This window comes from Parus major, chromosome 2, assembly GCF_001522545.3.
Source record: "Parus major isolate Abel chromosome 2, Parus_major1.1, whole genome shotgun sequence".
NCBI lineage: Eukaryota > Metazoa > Chordata > Aves > Passeriformes > Paridae > Parus > Parus major.
The window spans coordinates 139,809,870-139,825,719 of record NC_031769.1 but is presented as its reverse complement, the minus strand read 5'-3'; the positions used below and the strand labels follow the sequence as shown (position 1 = coordinate 139,825,719).

Genomic DNA, 15,850 nt, shown 5'->3' with positions numbered 1-15,850 from the left:
ACTAATAGGTTTAAGGAAATAGCATTTTTTGCTTCTTTTAAATAATTGGGTTTCTTTCATTTCTAAAATGTCTGACAGTTTTTTGCTTAGCGCAAAGCGCTTTATATTCTAGGTCTTGCCACACAGATAACTGCTATTCTCTCTTTCCCCTTCTGTATTTACCACTGGCTCTGTCATGTGTAGGGTATAACAAGGTTTTATGAACACCTGCTTTGCATTGCTCAGGTCTTTTCCCTTTTTTTTTTTTTCCCTTTTAGCAAAAACCCCACAAGCCTTGCTGAAAAATACAGGGAGAGTACCAATAGGCTTTTGAGCAGGTGTCTGGGAGCTGCCTTGCCAGGGTGTACTGAGGAGCTGAAATTTGTCTGACAGTTTTTGGCCAAGGGCCTGTCTTCGCCCTGAAAACTGTCTCTCATGGCATTGTGGGCTGTGGATTTTGGTTTACTTAAAAAAAGCAGTCCAGTTTATAAGGGTGGATTGAGTTTGCTACAAGCAACTGCACTTGCTTGCAACCTCTTCCAGTCAGAGGTGGAGTAATGTTAGCCTTGAGGATCTGCCTTATCTGGGTTTTATTGTGTTGTTGCTCTGGTAACAGCAAGTCTTATACCTTTATTAAAGGAAGCAGGGATATTTTATTTTACTCTCTAGACTCCAATCAAAGGGAAGTTTTGAGGTTTCCTTCTACCACATTTTTGCTGTTAGTGGAAAATTTGTACTTGCTCTGCAGAGAGCAATTTCAGTCTAAAGAAATAATCTTTTTTGTTTTAACTTTGGCAAATAAAGATCAGGACTTGCAGGAATACTTCATGTCCGTATTCTAAGTAAAACCTTGTTTTTTAATCCAGTTTTAAAAAATGGGGAAAATTCTACAGGAAACTTGAGGTCAGGAAGAATTAAACCTTCTTAAGCACTTTGTATACACTCAGTGCCATACTGTTTTATCAGCTTCAATTCATAAATCATCTCCAAGGCTTTTGACTGTTTTGGAAACAGGTCTTGCAGTGACAAGGCAGCTGTCAGGAAAGTTTGCTGTCTTGAGCTGTCACTGTGCTTTTCTGTGTCCTGTTATAAAGTTATCTTGAGGCAGTGCTTGAGGTGGTCTCTTGGTCAAGTCACACATTTATTGTACAGGCTCTGAATCAGGAAAAAGCGCAGATGATGAATTGGTAAAGAAAAACATCTGTGATGCTGCCTTTGGTTTTGGGAGCTTCTCTGTGCATACTATTGCAATATACTAGTACCCTGCTTTGCATGGGCTTGGTTTTGCTATGTCCATCCAAAGAAAGGCATTTCTTTTTGCTGCTTCAGTTGAAATCCCTCTTGCCCAGTGTTTCTATTTAGAAAAACTTTAAAGCCTCATCAGAGGGCTACTGTTTCATCTGTATTCTGAAGCAGTCGATTTTGGTGTTTGTGGATTAGGATTGAGTACAGTTTTAGTTATTGTTTTACTGTAGTTTAATTTGATCTATAGTATTAAAAACAGAATTCTCAAATTAAGTGTTCATTGTTGTGTTTTGTTTTTCTTGCAGGGAAGTTACCCAGTGTGGGAAGATTTTATAAATAAAGCTGGGAAACTGCAGTCTCAGCTTCGGTAAGTTTTATGTTACACAGTCAAGATCCCCTACAGTTCCTTGGATGTGCAAACAGTAAGATTAAATGCAGCTTTTGCAAGGGTAATTTTCTAAGCAGGTCTTAGTAAAATTGTGCATATTTCTTAGTCAACACCTGCATGTAATTTTTTAAATATGACTGCTGGTGTTTTAATGTGTTTAGGAAAATTCACAATATGCCACCAGCTATACATAATAAACGTAAAATGGGCTATATTTCATGGATTGTGATGAAAAACTGGAAAAATAGTTTATTGTTGTTTAGTGAGCACACATTTGGAGTTAGGTCTATGTTGCCCTTTTTATTAGTGTAGAATACAGAGGGCTTATGTTGGAAGAAGACTCAAAATATTAAAAAATCTTTGGCAGCCTTAACAGCATTTTTTTCAGACTTAGAAATTAAGGGAATTGCTTTGCTGGATTGGTGATTATTAAAACTTAAGGGTTTGCAGTATACTTAGAAAATGGCATTCTGTATGTTTTAATATATGGCAGATGTGTCACACTCAGATCAATTCCACCTCTAGAATTTGTTCATTTGTAAAATTTGTTTCTGCTAATACAAGTTCCATTTCCTCACAATTCTCTCCAAACCACAATCTCTTCTCTGCTGTATAAAGCACCAGGATTCTTCCCCAGCAGCTGTAGTGGTAACAGGTTATGGCAGTCTGGTTTGTGGTTCCATGTTGCATTATGAACCATTCCCAATGAAGCTGGGGTTAGCTTCATTTGCCCTAAATAGCTGGAATATGCTGTTCTGCTACACCATGCCTATCATGCCACACTTCCATGTGTTTTTTTTTTCCTTTTCCAGCAGTCATGTCACAGTGAGTATGGAAGATGTAGAGGAAGTAGAGAAAGAAGATAAATGGAGAACTTTCCTAGCCTTTTGTACTCTTCAGTCACAGGCCTTCTGGGATGACATGAGGCATAGTTTTGTTTATTTCCCAGTCCTGTGGAGCTGCATTCAATCAGTGCAGTGCTACAGGAACATGCAAGCAGGCAGCTTGAAAGCCTGTGTTCGAGGATTTGCTGTTTGTTTCTAGCAAATGTGAGCCTTTTGCTGCTGTTTCATTTCTGCGTGCTCTGATAAAGAACAGCAGATGTCATTTGAGCTGGAGCCAGGTCTTTCTGGATCTTGTTACTGGGGAAATGGATCTTTGTTATTAGCAATATAATTAATAATTAACAGCATAGTACATGAATAACGGTGTGACCCATGAGTTTGGAAGATGAACATCACAAATAGTGTTAAGGAAAATTCTAGAAAAGATTTTCTGGTTCCAGAGCCCAGTATTGCTAGCTAGCTGTCAGGGTTGGGGGTTTGCCCTCCCTTTAATCCCTGGGCATGTGGAGAGTCCTTTTGCATTTGCTTGGTCCTCTCACACCTGGGGTGTTATTTTCTGTGTGTGTTCAAATCTTTTGTGCTGTCAGCAGGCCATTTACTACATTGCCAGTTATGTGCTCTGTACCTTGAGCATATTTGGAGTGAGACTTGCATAAAATCTGACCTAATTAAGCAGTCCTGTGGTCTTTCTGGCTAAGGATCAGCTTCCCTGCAAGTCTGCTGGGTTTTTTGAGGCTAGCAAGGAGCTCATGAAACAAAGTGAATATGATAGTCCCTGTTCTGGATTTTGCTTGAAAAGGCTGATTGACGCAGTCAGGAGAGAAAATCAGAGTTACTGTTAGAAAAGATGTGAAGGAACAGAACCATGAGGTAACTGTGGAGAGGGCACAATTGGGCTTTACCTGTAGGGCCCTGGCCTACTTTCTCTTTAATTGGGTCAACCAGACTATAAACCTTCAGAAATCAGGACTGACCTGAGGTGTTGAGGGCTCTGGGGCATGCTTATCTAGAACAAATGTGTCTGGAAAATTGTAACTCACGTTTGCTGTCCACTTGAACTGATGTGTGGTCTGTGGGTGCTTTCGAAACATGGAGAGAGATTGGGCTAGTGAGGTTCACACTTTGGATTGTGAAGTCTGAGGTTGATGGTGTACCTCTCAGGAAAGATCCTGTTTGGATGAACAGTAGATCGGAAACGGATTTTGTTTATTTTGGGGGTTTGGGGATTAGTGGGTTTTGTGGATTTGAGTTCGGTTTTTTTCTTGAAATGGAGGGGTTTTTTTCCTTCTTTTCCCATTTTTCCATTTGTCCAGGAACTGCAGACCAGTCTGATTTCCTAGAAATTTCTGTTTCAAGGGATGCTTATGCTCCCCACATGAAAAATGCAGGGAATTGTTTGGCCAGGATCCTAGATAAAAGAAAGTATCCTGCATGTTTATTCTTAAAATACGCATGTTCCCTGAAAATAGCAGTGGCTGTAATTTGTTTGCTAATGGGTGAAGTATAATGTGTGTTAGATTTGTTTTTCATGTTTGACTGCTTAATATTACTTCATCAGAGGAAATCAGCTAGAAGGAGGGTGGCTGTGCTCTTTTGAAACAGCACCTGTCCTGTGCAATTCTCAGCATGGAATTAGTGTGGCTGCCTCCAAGTCCATAGTGCTAACACAAAGCGAGGAAGGGATTAAGAAATGAAGGAGGGAAAAGGCTAAGTTCAGATATAAAAGAGAATACTTTTTGTGGCCTCTGCAAGTTCACAGTATTATTCTTTATAAGCCTAAATGTTTTTGGCAGTAATTAAATAGGCATCAATGAGACGCTGCTAATGTTTTGTTATCTGTATGCATTTCAGGACTACAGTAGTAGCAGCTGCTGCCTTTTTGGATGCCTTTCAGAAAGTGGCTGACATGGCTACTAATACACGTGGTAAGCAGATGTGTCAATATTGAGTTTAACAGAATGCTGTGTGGTTTATGCCATTTGTCGTAATAAAAAGAAGTCTTAACTTGTTACATTGACAAGCAGATCTGTGAGACATCTGTTAGATGGACTTGCACTTTGAAAAAGTGGCACGTGAAAAAGGAAGTTGTCTTTACTGAAAAAAAATGCTGGAAACCTGTAATTTAAATGTGTCATCAATCATGTGAACACTTCTTAATTACCATTTGAATTATACATTGATGAATAATATTTTAGAAAGCAAGATTTACAGAAATCTGTATTCACTCACGCTTCTGTACCTTGTGTGAATGTTAAAGGCTTGATAGTCAGCTGGAATAAATAACTGTAGAGCTGCTGGAGACAGAGCAGATACTGGCTGATGCTATGGCCTTTGGGGTCTACCAATAATGATGACAGGGACCTGTACTTATATCTCTGAGCAAAGACTTTGCTTGTCCTTCCCCCTGAAGTCTGATGTTTTTGGTCAAACTGAATTTTCCTGGGCTGTGGGCTTCTTTAGGTAGTAGTCTCAGCTTATCGGTGTGTTTGGAGAGCCAAAATAGGGCAGCTAGCATTCTTTCCAGACTGCTGAGTTGGAAGGAGACAAAAGGCTGCTTCTCTCTGATGCTGGATTCCTGGTGACCAAGGCATCATGTGCAGATGTCCCTGCAGTGGTGTAGGGCATTCTGCATGGTCACTGTCCTTGGACTGCTGCTGAAGAGTAAATCCAGAGTGTGGATAAATCACTGCTGAGGGAGTAGCTCTTGGTCACCTCTAAGGGTTTTGTAGCATTTTTTTAAGTCCTAATGTGCTGTTGACATTTGACTTGGAGAATAAGAAAATAATATTGCTGATATGAAGAGTATTTGTTCCCATTAGCAGAGTGTAAACTCAGTCAGACTTCCCTTACCTCTGGCTGACAGGAGCTGCCAGGAGCTGCTGGAGTGAGTACCAAGTCATAGAATGACAAGAGGGAAGAATACATCTTTTTCCTGTCTGAAGCTAATATTTACATTCTGATAAGAGGTTCCTCATTATATGTATACCTGCTGTAAATTATAGGTAATCTACTCACACAAAATAATAAACTTGACAGAAAGTGGAATAAACTAAGGATGAGACCCAAGGCAGAACTTAACTTGGGTTTCTAACATGTCCTTCATTCAAGAATGTTCGCTTCTCTTTCTTCTGCCTTCCCCAAGGGGAAACAAAGTAAACTATCAAAATCCTTCAGACTCGTCTTCTAGCTATGCTGGCAGGCTTATAGGCCTTTCATTGAGATACCAGCATGACTGGAACTTTCCCACTCTCAAACAAAAATGGCTTGTGTGGGTTTTTGAAGGGTATTTTACACTTTCTGCTGTGTTGTGTCTTGTCTCTTATCTCTTTACATCCTTTACAAAAGGAGCTCTGTGAATCCAGGCATGCCAAATTTGTATAGGTCCTCTGTTCTGTCTTCCCTGACTGAAAGGATAGAAGGGAATTTTGGTTTTATTTTTGGAAAGTGATGTTCTGGGCAATGAATCAAAACTCAAAAAAAGTTAGCTGGTGGTTCTGATCTGCCTCCCAACCCAACTTCCATTTGTGCCCATTCAGGTTTATCTCTGAGGTTTCAGCTTGGTCCTTTAATAAATACAGATCATTCTACCTTTCTGTGATCAGGGATAAACACCTGTCCCCATGGAAGGTGATGGAAAAAATCCCTATGACTTAGGAGGGCACAGTTCAATAAAAAATGTATTTTGCTGTTAGTATAAGGAATTCTATTCCAAAACTGAAACAGAACAAACAATATTTTTCTTCTGTGGTGTGGGAATTCTAACAGGCTCTCAGTTTTCCCTTTGAGGGGTTACCTAAAGTGAAAAATTCTTTCTTAAATTTTGCCTGTTACCCAGTTTATAAAATTATGTATCTGATTGTCTAATCAAACATCTGTCTGTGTTTCACATTGTTTAGAGGGTTAACAGATACACCAAAGTTTACAGTTAACAGATTAACCCAAGTTAGAAAAGTTCATGTTCAGTTGCTGAGGCTATATGAGACTTGTGTAGCACTTCCCATGACAAAGGCAGGGAGGTTGACGTGTTTTATATTGTGAGGCTGGTTTATCATTGCATGAGCCAAATGCTTCTTCTGGAAGCTAACTGTGTATGAAAATGCTGAAGCAGGTGCCTGCTCTGGAGGGACAGTGTTAGTTCCTTGTAGGATGACTGAAGTCTTGTGAAGCTGGGTGCTGCCTTTAATTTGTAATTGCTTGTAGTTCTATGGAAAGTGGCCTGTTATTTTAAGACTCACTGATCTAGTTGATGAAAGTGTTTTGTCAATCAACAGAAGAACTCTGGCTACTCTTTAATCTGTTTGTATGAGCATTAGCTTTTAAAGAAAAAAAAGTGTTTGCATAGATATATGTGTCCATACACATGCAAGGGGAGACAGTCTCCTTTCAGTCTCCAGGTGCTCAAGAGTGAGAGCTTACTTCCATCATTGCCAGTCCGTGTTCCAAACTGGTATCCTTTCTTTGTGTCCTATTACTGCTTTTCCTGAGCACTGTCTTTGCTCTTTTGGTGCATTGTTCTTACCATTCCACTTACTTCCTTCTAATCCTGCAGTGGTAGTGATGTTAATCTTCACATTCTCATCTGGAGCTCAGATAGAAGGCATAATTGGAGCTCTGCCTGTGGTAAAACCTATGATTGGATGAGTCAGATAACCTGTACTTTGCTCTATTTTCTTCCCTTTGTAGTTTCTGAAATAGGAAAAACCCTGAATGTGAAGTAGCTGATGTTTTGTGACTCGATACACAAATGAATTTCCCAACCAGCTCATTTCAGCTTTTGCTTCCTCCTTTGCTGTCTCTCCATTTAGATGTGCATCAACCCAAAGGTGTCTTTTTTGTTTCCTCAGTTCAGTTCCCTCGGTTCAATGCTTTGATTTTAGCCTGACAAGGGAAAACACGGGGAAAGTAGTTCTGATGTGTGTATCTCCAAAATGTTAGATTTCTGTAGGACTGGTCATCTGAGAATCATCATTTGAATGGGGGAGATTAAACTAGCAACATAACTTGACAAAGTAAAGCTAGCTGTATAGCAGTGTGTGCTGTTTTTGCTGTTACCAGAGATTTTTGAAAACCAAATTCCTTCAGATGTTTTGATTTCTGAGCTCTGACAAAATAGAGACATCTATGAAGCAGTTTTTGTTACTCAAGCTTCATCTATTTGGCATACGGCCTGGCTGAACTCAGTAGACTGCAGTGGAATCTGTATTCTCTCTCACTATGATTATTAAAGAGAATGCTGACAAAATATTTAGTGATTGAGATACTTCAGGGTACCTTTAAGTCCTTAATATACTTTGAATAGTGTACCAGTAACTCTTGAATATCTTAAAAGTGAAGCAGCCTTTTGGGGAGATATGTGCTCGTGAGTTTTAGTTCAAGCTTTTCTTACATGACTTATTTTTTTCAATATTTGAGATTCTGAATGTTTCTACTGGCATCAGTTGTAGCTGAAGCATGGAAGACATTTAAATCTAATTCTGTTTACCTGATTATTTTGCAATAAAAATATATTCTGTTATGAAGGCAAGAACTGTGCATCCCAAATACTGTGTGTTTATATGTGATATATGTTTATAAGTTGGCTTTCAACAGTATGTAAAAGGGCATGTGTAAATTACTATGCTTTTCTAGTCTTCTTCTGCCTCTGCTGCATTTGAATGTCCTTTGTAGATAAGTACTAGAGCTTTTGTAGATAAGTATTAGAGCTCAGGAACCTGAAAAAGTAGGTGTGAAAAGTAACTATCCACCTTGAGTTTATGAGGGAGATTAATGTGAAGATATGCACCCTTCTTCCGTATCCACTTAATACACCATCAACAGCTTCCGTGGATAAAACCTTGCCCCAATCTTGCCTACCTGCATCTGCACAGGTGTAAATTAAAATTTATGGAAAGATGATCTAAAAGCTTTGATTTACCCAAGCTTAAAATTGATCTTCAAAGTGAGATTGTTAATGAGGCAGCTGATCCTCAAGTCTTGTGGTTTTTTGTTTTTCATTCATATTGAAAGGTTTTGCATATACATAGGTGTGTTTGATATTAGCAGATTAGTTAAATCACTTCAAGAGGGTGTCGGTCTATCGCACAGCTTTCTCTGGCCAGTTGGATTCCATGGATTGTAATGCTGTTTGAAGTTCCCTCTTGGCAAGTGCTACTAGAGGTATGTTTTCCCTGCCTTTGGTAATTCTGACATCTAGTACGTTTTCCATCTCTTTCATTTCACAGATGTCTGAGAGGATTTTAAGGCAATGCAGAGTTGCAGGAAATTCCACTTGAGTGGGAGACCCTCTCTGCGGACTGAGAGACTTGAGATCAGAGTGGATACTATGGATAGTCAGCCAGCTACCAAGGGGCACTTAGTAGATTTGGAAGCAAAACTCAGCCTGTGTCTGCATGACATGCAGCAGCAGCAGGGTATCAAAATTAGCATAGTAATTTTAATGTTACCCTTTTGAGGGGCTGGATATATCAGTGTGGAAGATGTGCTACATTAAAGTGCCTGTACTTTTTTCAGGCCTCATTAAATTTCAACAGCACACAAAAATGTAAATATGGTTTAACACTTTTACTTACAAAATTAAATTTGATTAATATTTCTGAGTGTCTACGTCAGGTAGCTCTTCTGTGACACTACTCAGTGACTGCTCTTCACGTTTAATAAGGCTACTTAAAATAGTACCTTTGCTGCAGATCGGTGTTCCTGGGCAGACTCTGTATCCATTGTTGCTCCAGGCAGTGTGTAAGTACCCCTTCAGACAGTCCTTAATCTGGCTGGTCCATTTTTATATTAGCCAGGATCTGTATTGTATGTATTGAAGTGGTGACAAGTGCACCAAGTGTAGCAGGGCTGAAATTATCTATGATCTCCCAAGCAAGTGTGCTTAGCCCTCCTGAACCAATATCTGTCTCCCTGCAAATATGGCAGTGTCACCCAAGGTATGGTAAAGTCTTGGTGCTACAGCAAAATGTAATGGACAGTACTGAAAGATGTATTTTATTGATCTATTTATTTTCATGGAGGGTTAAAAAAAAAAAAAGAAACAGAAGTGAAGCCTGGGGAGCAGAATGACGCCACAGTCTTCAGCAGTATACCTAAAAGCTGTACAGCATTTTTGAAATAGACTGCTTTGCTCCTGGCTATGTACTGGGGAGATGTGATGGGTATCTGTGTCTAATTGCAGGGTGAAAACAAAGCTGGTCACAAGAGGAAAGGCATTCTCATTGTCCAGTTCCTTTGTCTGACTCCTCTTGAATTTCAGATGTTCATACTCAAATAGTAAAACCTTTGTTTGAGCTGCCTGTCAATTAAGATAAGGCTTTGTAATAAGTACTTATTCCTCCTGTGGAGTCTTTGAAGAAAAATGCTGCAGTCCAGAATTTTTCTTTGTGGATTTTCGTATATAAAATGACGGGGAAGAAAAGTATTTAAATGAACCATTCAGTCTTCCATTATGTTTTCATGAAGATGATGCAAAATACAGGACCAAAATCAGGATCACGAGCAGATAATTTTGAAGATGGAGGTATATTACATATCTGTTGCATTTGGAGAAGTGGGAGTTGGATATTCTGCTTTACAGCAGCTAAAACTACAAATCACAAAGGCCATGCTGTGTTATTTGCTGCTTCTGTGTTTCCTGTCTTTCTCTAGACCAGTTCAAATGTCTGCCCATGTCTGTCAACAAGTGTGTTGCCCTGAAAACTCCGCTTCTGATGTGAGCCCATTTGGCTGGAGCAGGCAAAATGGGGTGAACATCCAAAATGCTCAAACACAAGAGAAGTGGGTTGGTTGATGACTAGATTTCATACTTAAGGGCTTAAAAGTGCTGCACTGCAGGTAGAACCTGGCCATTGTCTTTTCTTTGGGTGAGTGCAGACATTGCAGCATAAAAAAATGTTACTTGTTTATTCCTTTTTTTTTTAAGACAAAATCTAGGTCAGGGTCATTGACAACATTTGTTCTGATTTGTCCCTACTTAAGGAGAAATATTCAGGGCAATAGACAAAAATAATTGCTATAATAACTTATATAGTCAGATGCCCCTTGGTACAGTGCAGACATTCACACAGGAATGGAGTTTGCATTTGCCCAAGTATCTTTTTGAGCTTGCTTAGGTGCTTACTAAGAGACTGAAATGTTGTTAGGAAGGGGAGTAAAGCCACCAGGTGATTGTGTGTGCTAAATAGAAAATCTGAAAGCAAGACCAGCTTCTATGAGGAAGAAAAAAAAAAGGGCAAGAGAAGAAGCAGCAGCAAACAAAGTACTTTCTTTAGTACTTCATCCAAGGAGTGGGACAGTGTGTTAAGATAGGAGTGGCTGGACTTTTTTCACGATTGAATGTAAGTCTGCTCACTATCATCTGAATTGGAAATCTTTGGGAATGTGGGTAGGGGGAACAGCTCAGAGTTAATTTTTCATACACTTGTCATGGTTCTTCTTACACAGCTGTGTTGCTTTTAGGAGGGTAATATCAGATCCTTTTTTTTCTGAAGGCTTGGGATGGATGGATTGATTGTTGTTTCCAGCTACATGATGAATTTATATCTCTGTGGGCATCTTCACACAGAGCACCTACACTTCAGTAACTAAATACTGGTTTTGTAGCTGTAAAGAATTTTCTCAGTCTTGGCAACAGAACCAAACTTTTAATGTCTTAAACATCCAGTTTGGGAAGTAATGAGGATAAATCATAAGTGGCTCTAGATTTCCTTCAGATAATTTATTAGTTTAGAATCAAAGATGCAAAAGCATCCTTTTGATGATGGGATGTGGATTTGAAAGTGGAGGCTGAGGTTATGGTTGTTGGTTGGTTTTCCCAGTGTAGCACATGTTTCTGTGGTGGGAGATCCCCTTTCAGGCTAATTCAGGCAGCCTTTTGATGTGATAAATTACTAGTTGGCACGTAGTTACAATACTGTAGTAATCACAACAAGAGAGTTGTTGCAACTCTTACTTATTTTTAATCTGTCACCAGTTGGGTAACAAAGGTAGCTGAAGTTCTGTTCACATTGAGTTTCATTTAGTATCTTTTTTATTAGCCATATGAGAGAAAGGGAAGTTCTGTGTGGTGTGGGAAGAGTATTAGAAAATCAGTTCAGACTAAGCAAGATTTCTGTGAAAAAGGGTAGTGCTTCTTGCCTCATGGACCTTGCCCGTAACAACCTGTGGAGGCTACAGAGCAGTTGCTGAGCTTCTGTGGCCTCATGCTTTGTGCCTCACAGCTGCCTGGAAACGCTGGTTTGGGGGTGGCCATTTTGTTGGTCATCTTAGTGGTGGCTTCGAAGAAGACATGTGTTGGTGAAGTATCAGATTAGGTGCTGTTAGCTGGCTTCTTGCAAACTTGCCAGACCTCTAGGGGTGTGAGTGTGGATCTAACCAGGATCCTGCAGTTAATGCAACCTCATTACACCCCAATCCATGTCCTTGTACCACTTGTGAAGTTCCTTTGTATCAGCAAGGCAATTTGTGTAAAGGCTGTGATACAAAATGTGTGCTTTCACTTGGCGTGTCTTCTCCAGTTCCTCAGTCTATTCCTACCCTGGCTGGACAAAAAACATGTTTGTTTCTAATGACATAAGAGAGCTATACAAAAAGTGAAATTACAAGCTGCAGCAGACTTAATTGCAAGTGGAGTGTCCATAACAATGGACTCCATCTAAACATTAACAAAAGCAGTAACAAAACTCATTTTCAAAAGCAGCAGTGGCATTTGCATTGTCTAACAGGTTTGTTTTTTTTTTCGCTTTCCATAATTCAGGCTGCCTTGCAGAATGATGCTCTTCCACACATTTTCATAGGTGTCAGGACCATAGATTGTATATGTTCACTCTGTGTGTGTCCGTGCAAACTAGTGTTCTACTGCCAGGTGATTTACTTGGTGATATGATTCATCTCATGTTTGCATACCTGCTGCTTCTCAGGAAGCAGTCTATGTTCATGGTAATAATGAGGTCTTGCTTAAAAATAGACCAGCTTCCTTCATTTTCTTGTCCTTCTGTTTGCTTGATGATTTGTCGGGTGTTGCCAGCACAAATGTTTGTCCCTGTTGCTGTGCAAGCTGTTCACCCCCTCCCTCCTCCCTTCTTAGTTTTCTTCAGTGAAGCAGTTCCCTGCTCTTTTCTTCCCTGGCTGATGTAGTAAAACCTGCCCTGTTCAAGCCTATGGGCTCATTTAGAGAGGTGGGGAAGAGTCCCCACTGGTTCTTGAATTTCAGTAGAAAATTAAGCTCTGTTTGGGACAAAAAGTGCATTGTGCTGTGTGTCTTCCCTCTTCCACTCCCACGCATGATGGAGTCCAACCTGTAGAACTACTTATGAAAAGTTAAAATAATATAATTACCTCACTGTTTCATTTCACGTCTCAGAGTCCTCCCTCTTGTCTTTGTGCTTTCTGCAACAGTTTTTTTTCTACAGATTAATCTGTGACCTGCCCTCCATTCATATTGGTGTTTTGGACAGGGTGGAGAAGGAAAGGAAGATGGGCTGTTTCCAAAGGAGCCCTGGGTTGTGACCTGACAGTACTTCCTGTGAAATGTTCGGACTCTCTGTACTTATATACATGTTTAAATCTTCCTACTGCTTTGCAGTTGGTGCTTGTTTTGTTGTTTTCACATGGGCTTCTTGCATGTAAAAACAAGTATGTTTTGCAGTCTAATGAAGCCATTGAAAAATGCTACCACCTTTCCAGCAGCCATCCCAACTCAAGCTTTGTGGAAACCACTTCAAAACTAGGAACAGTGGCAATTGTGTGCATGGGCACGTTCATCCGCAGTGTCATGGGGTAGGAGAGGTCTGGGTTTGTACAATCAGCCTCTGCAATTGTTGTGAATTTCTCCTCTCCCGCAGCATTTATTACTATGTAAAATTGAAATCTGCATGATTTCCTGCTGTGAGCGCCTGTGCCGAGGGACTGGTTTCTATAGTAACTAATATCAAGGAGCTGGCTGGGACTTCATTTTGGAGCGGTATTTGAGCCTGTTTTGCAGTTTGTTGCAACCCTGTGTGAGTACTTGATGGATGACAAACAAGCAGTCAGGTTTGTGGCTGCCATTACTACAGTAGTAGTGGTGTGCACCTCGGCATGTACACTGAGGGCTAAAAATAGGCATTTTGCAAAGTGGAGTTGGAGGTGAGGAGGGGGTTATCTTTTTCTCTAACACCACTCCCCTCCCTTGCAGAGCTGCCAAATGGAAGCACTGAAGAATAAATCAATGAGTATTTGTCCTGGAGTCACTTCAGCTCACCCCAAAGTGAAAGATATGCCTGGGAACTGGGTCCATTTTCTCCCAGGAGTGACAGCCATTGGTATTGCCATTATTCTGTTCTGAAGTAGAGCTGGTGTTTGTTCTGCTGAGCAAGATAAACAGCATTGTTAATGTGTTTTCATCTTCAGGACCAGATTCTGCCCTTACTTCAGGCCCAGACACACCTGCTTAATGTATTTGGTTTTGCAGGGTTAAGCAGGGGTTGGAGTGTGGAAGCTTGGCTGGTAGAGACTGTAAGCTTTCGGAGTGCTGGGCAATATGCAAAGCCTGGTTTGCACCATTTGCAATTAGTCCAGAAAGGCATAAGGGGGTCTGGTACATGAAAATGAAACTGAATCTTCTATTCAGGGTCACTTCAAAAACTTGAATCATGTGATGGAGGTGAGAAAGGAATGCAGAGCAGTACTCACTGTCCAGACAACTCCTTTAAGTGCAGAAACTGGACGTAGGCAGGCAGCAATGGTTTGGTCTCTTTCTTCCTCACCCCAGTAGTTCCCCAAATTGTGATGAGGCCAAACCTGGTCTCTAAAGCAAACTTGAGGCATTGATGAAATGTAGTCTAAAGTGTGAAGATGTCATTTTGTATGACTGAAGGTTGTTTTTCCTGGCTGTGCTAGAAAAGGAGGTATATATCAGATGTGCTTGTCTTCCAAGCCCTCTCCCCCCAGAAGCCAAGCTTCTGAGGAGAGGGTGTGTACCTGTAGACATGGACACTAGTGTACATACACACAAGGAGTGCCATTTGCCCAGCCAGCTCAGGGGGAATCATTGACTTGACCACCCTCAGAGCAGCCTCTTACTTATCTGGTATTTAGGGATGCTGGAGCAGGCTGAGGAAAGTGAGTGTAGAGAGTAAGAAATGTATGGTGGACAAAGAGGATCTGGGTGTGTTGTACTGAGAATATTTAGGGGACATCTGCTGCATATCCATGAAAAAGCGAGGAGTTTTATTTTTAAAAAAAAATCTGTTCAGACAGGTCATCTTTTATATTCACTGTTTACTTATGCAAGTCCATAGTAAAAGTATTACAGTGATTTTAAAAAAACCCATAAATTACTGGATTAAACTATTTACGTCAAGAGAGTAATGATGCATTTGAATAATCTGAGATAATTTGGCACTGAGATATGACCAGATTAACAGTTTGCGAAGTTGGATTGAAAACTATCATTTAAGAATATGATTCATGTTGCTGAGAAATCGTCTTCACCTTTGTCCTTGTGTAGAAGTAAAAAAATCTCCCTTTCTTTCAAGCAGGTACTAAGCAGAGTGCTGAAATGAGAATCTTAGAGTAAGATTTTTTTTTATATTTACACAATACAGTGACAGAAGAAGTCCAGAACATTGAGTTGTTATAAATAAATGAAATCCAAAGTGCATTTAGTAAATACTTTGAGTGCATATTGTGATGGATTATCCCTGTTTTTAATGCTTGTTCATTTTCTGCTAGTTTGCAAAATCACTGGAGTCCAATAGAGCACATTTCCATTGGATGCTGTTGTGGCTGTGTATCCATTTTAAATCTAGGTTGTCTTGCATGGAGAATAGCAGCTCTGTGTGAGCGTTAGTCACTTTGGTTCAAAGGTAAAGAGTTCATGTGCAGCTCTTACGGAGCTGCTGCAGAGGCAGGAGCCTGAGCTGTTAATATAGTCAAGGGAATGTTTTAGCTATTAAGCTGAAATGTAGCTTGCTGCTGGGGAAATGAGTGTTGTCACTGAGTGTGTGCTGTGATGCAAAGCCCTCCCCAGACTGTTGGGTTCAAGTGCACAATGTGTGCTCAGGACGGAAAATTGATTTAGATGAACGAAAGATTTTAATCTTTCATTGTAAGCTTGAGGCTGGCTTCACTTAGAGCTATAAACTCCATTTTTCTCAAGCTGCACTTTCGCAAGTGTTGTACCTGTTTTGTCTGAAGTGGCTGCATGTTTTCAGAGACTCTGCTCTTCACAACATGTTTTCTTTGTTGGCAACCTTCCTAATTTAACGTGGCTTTCAAAATTAGGAGTGGGAGAAAAAGCCTTGTTCATGTGTGTTGCCAGCTAGGGTGAAAGTACTAAACTTGTAGTGTGCACCTCTAGAGACAATGAAGAAGCTGGTTGAGATGTTACTTTAGGATGACTTTATGCACAGTG

The 15,850-nt window shown here is 40.3% G+C and overlaps 1 protein-coding gene across 18 annotated transcripts in view; it reads left to right on the top strand.

Moving 5' to 3' along the window:
* Positions 1-15,850, top strand: part of MTSS1 (MTSS I-BAR domain containing 1) — a 124,495-nt gene that overhangs the window by 15,169 nt on the left and 93,476 nt on the right. For all 18 annotated transcript variants that reach the window (XM_015617151.3, XM_033512446.1, XM_015617146.3 and 15 more), the window contains exons 3-4: positions 1,530-1,591; positions 4,309-4,382. In XM_015617151.3, coding sequence (XP_015472637.1) covers positions 1,530-1,591; positions 4,309-4,382 — 136 coding nt within the window. The remainder of the gene's footprint in view (positions 1-1,529; positions 1,592-4,308; positions 4,383-15,850) is intronic.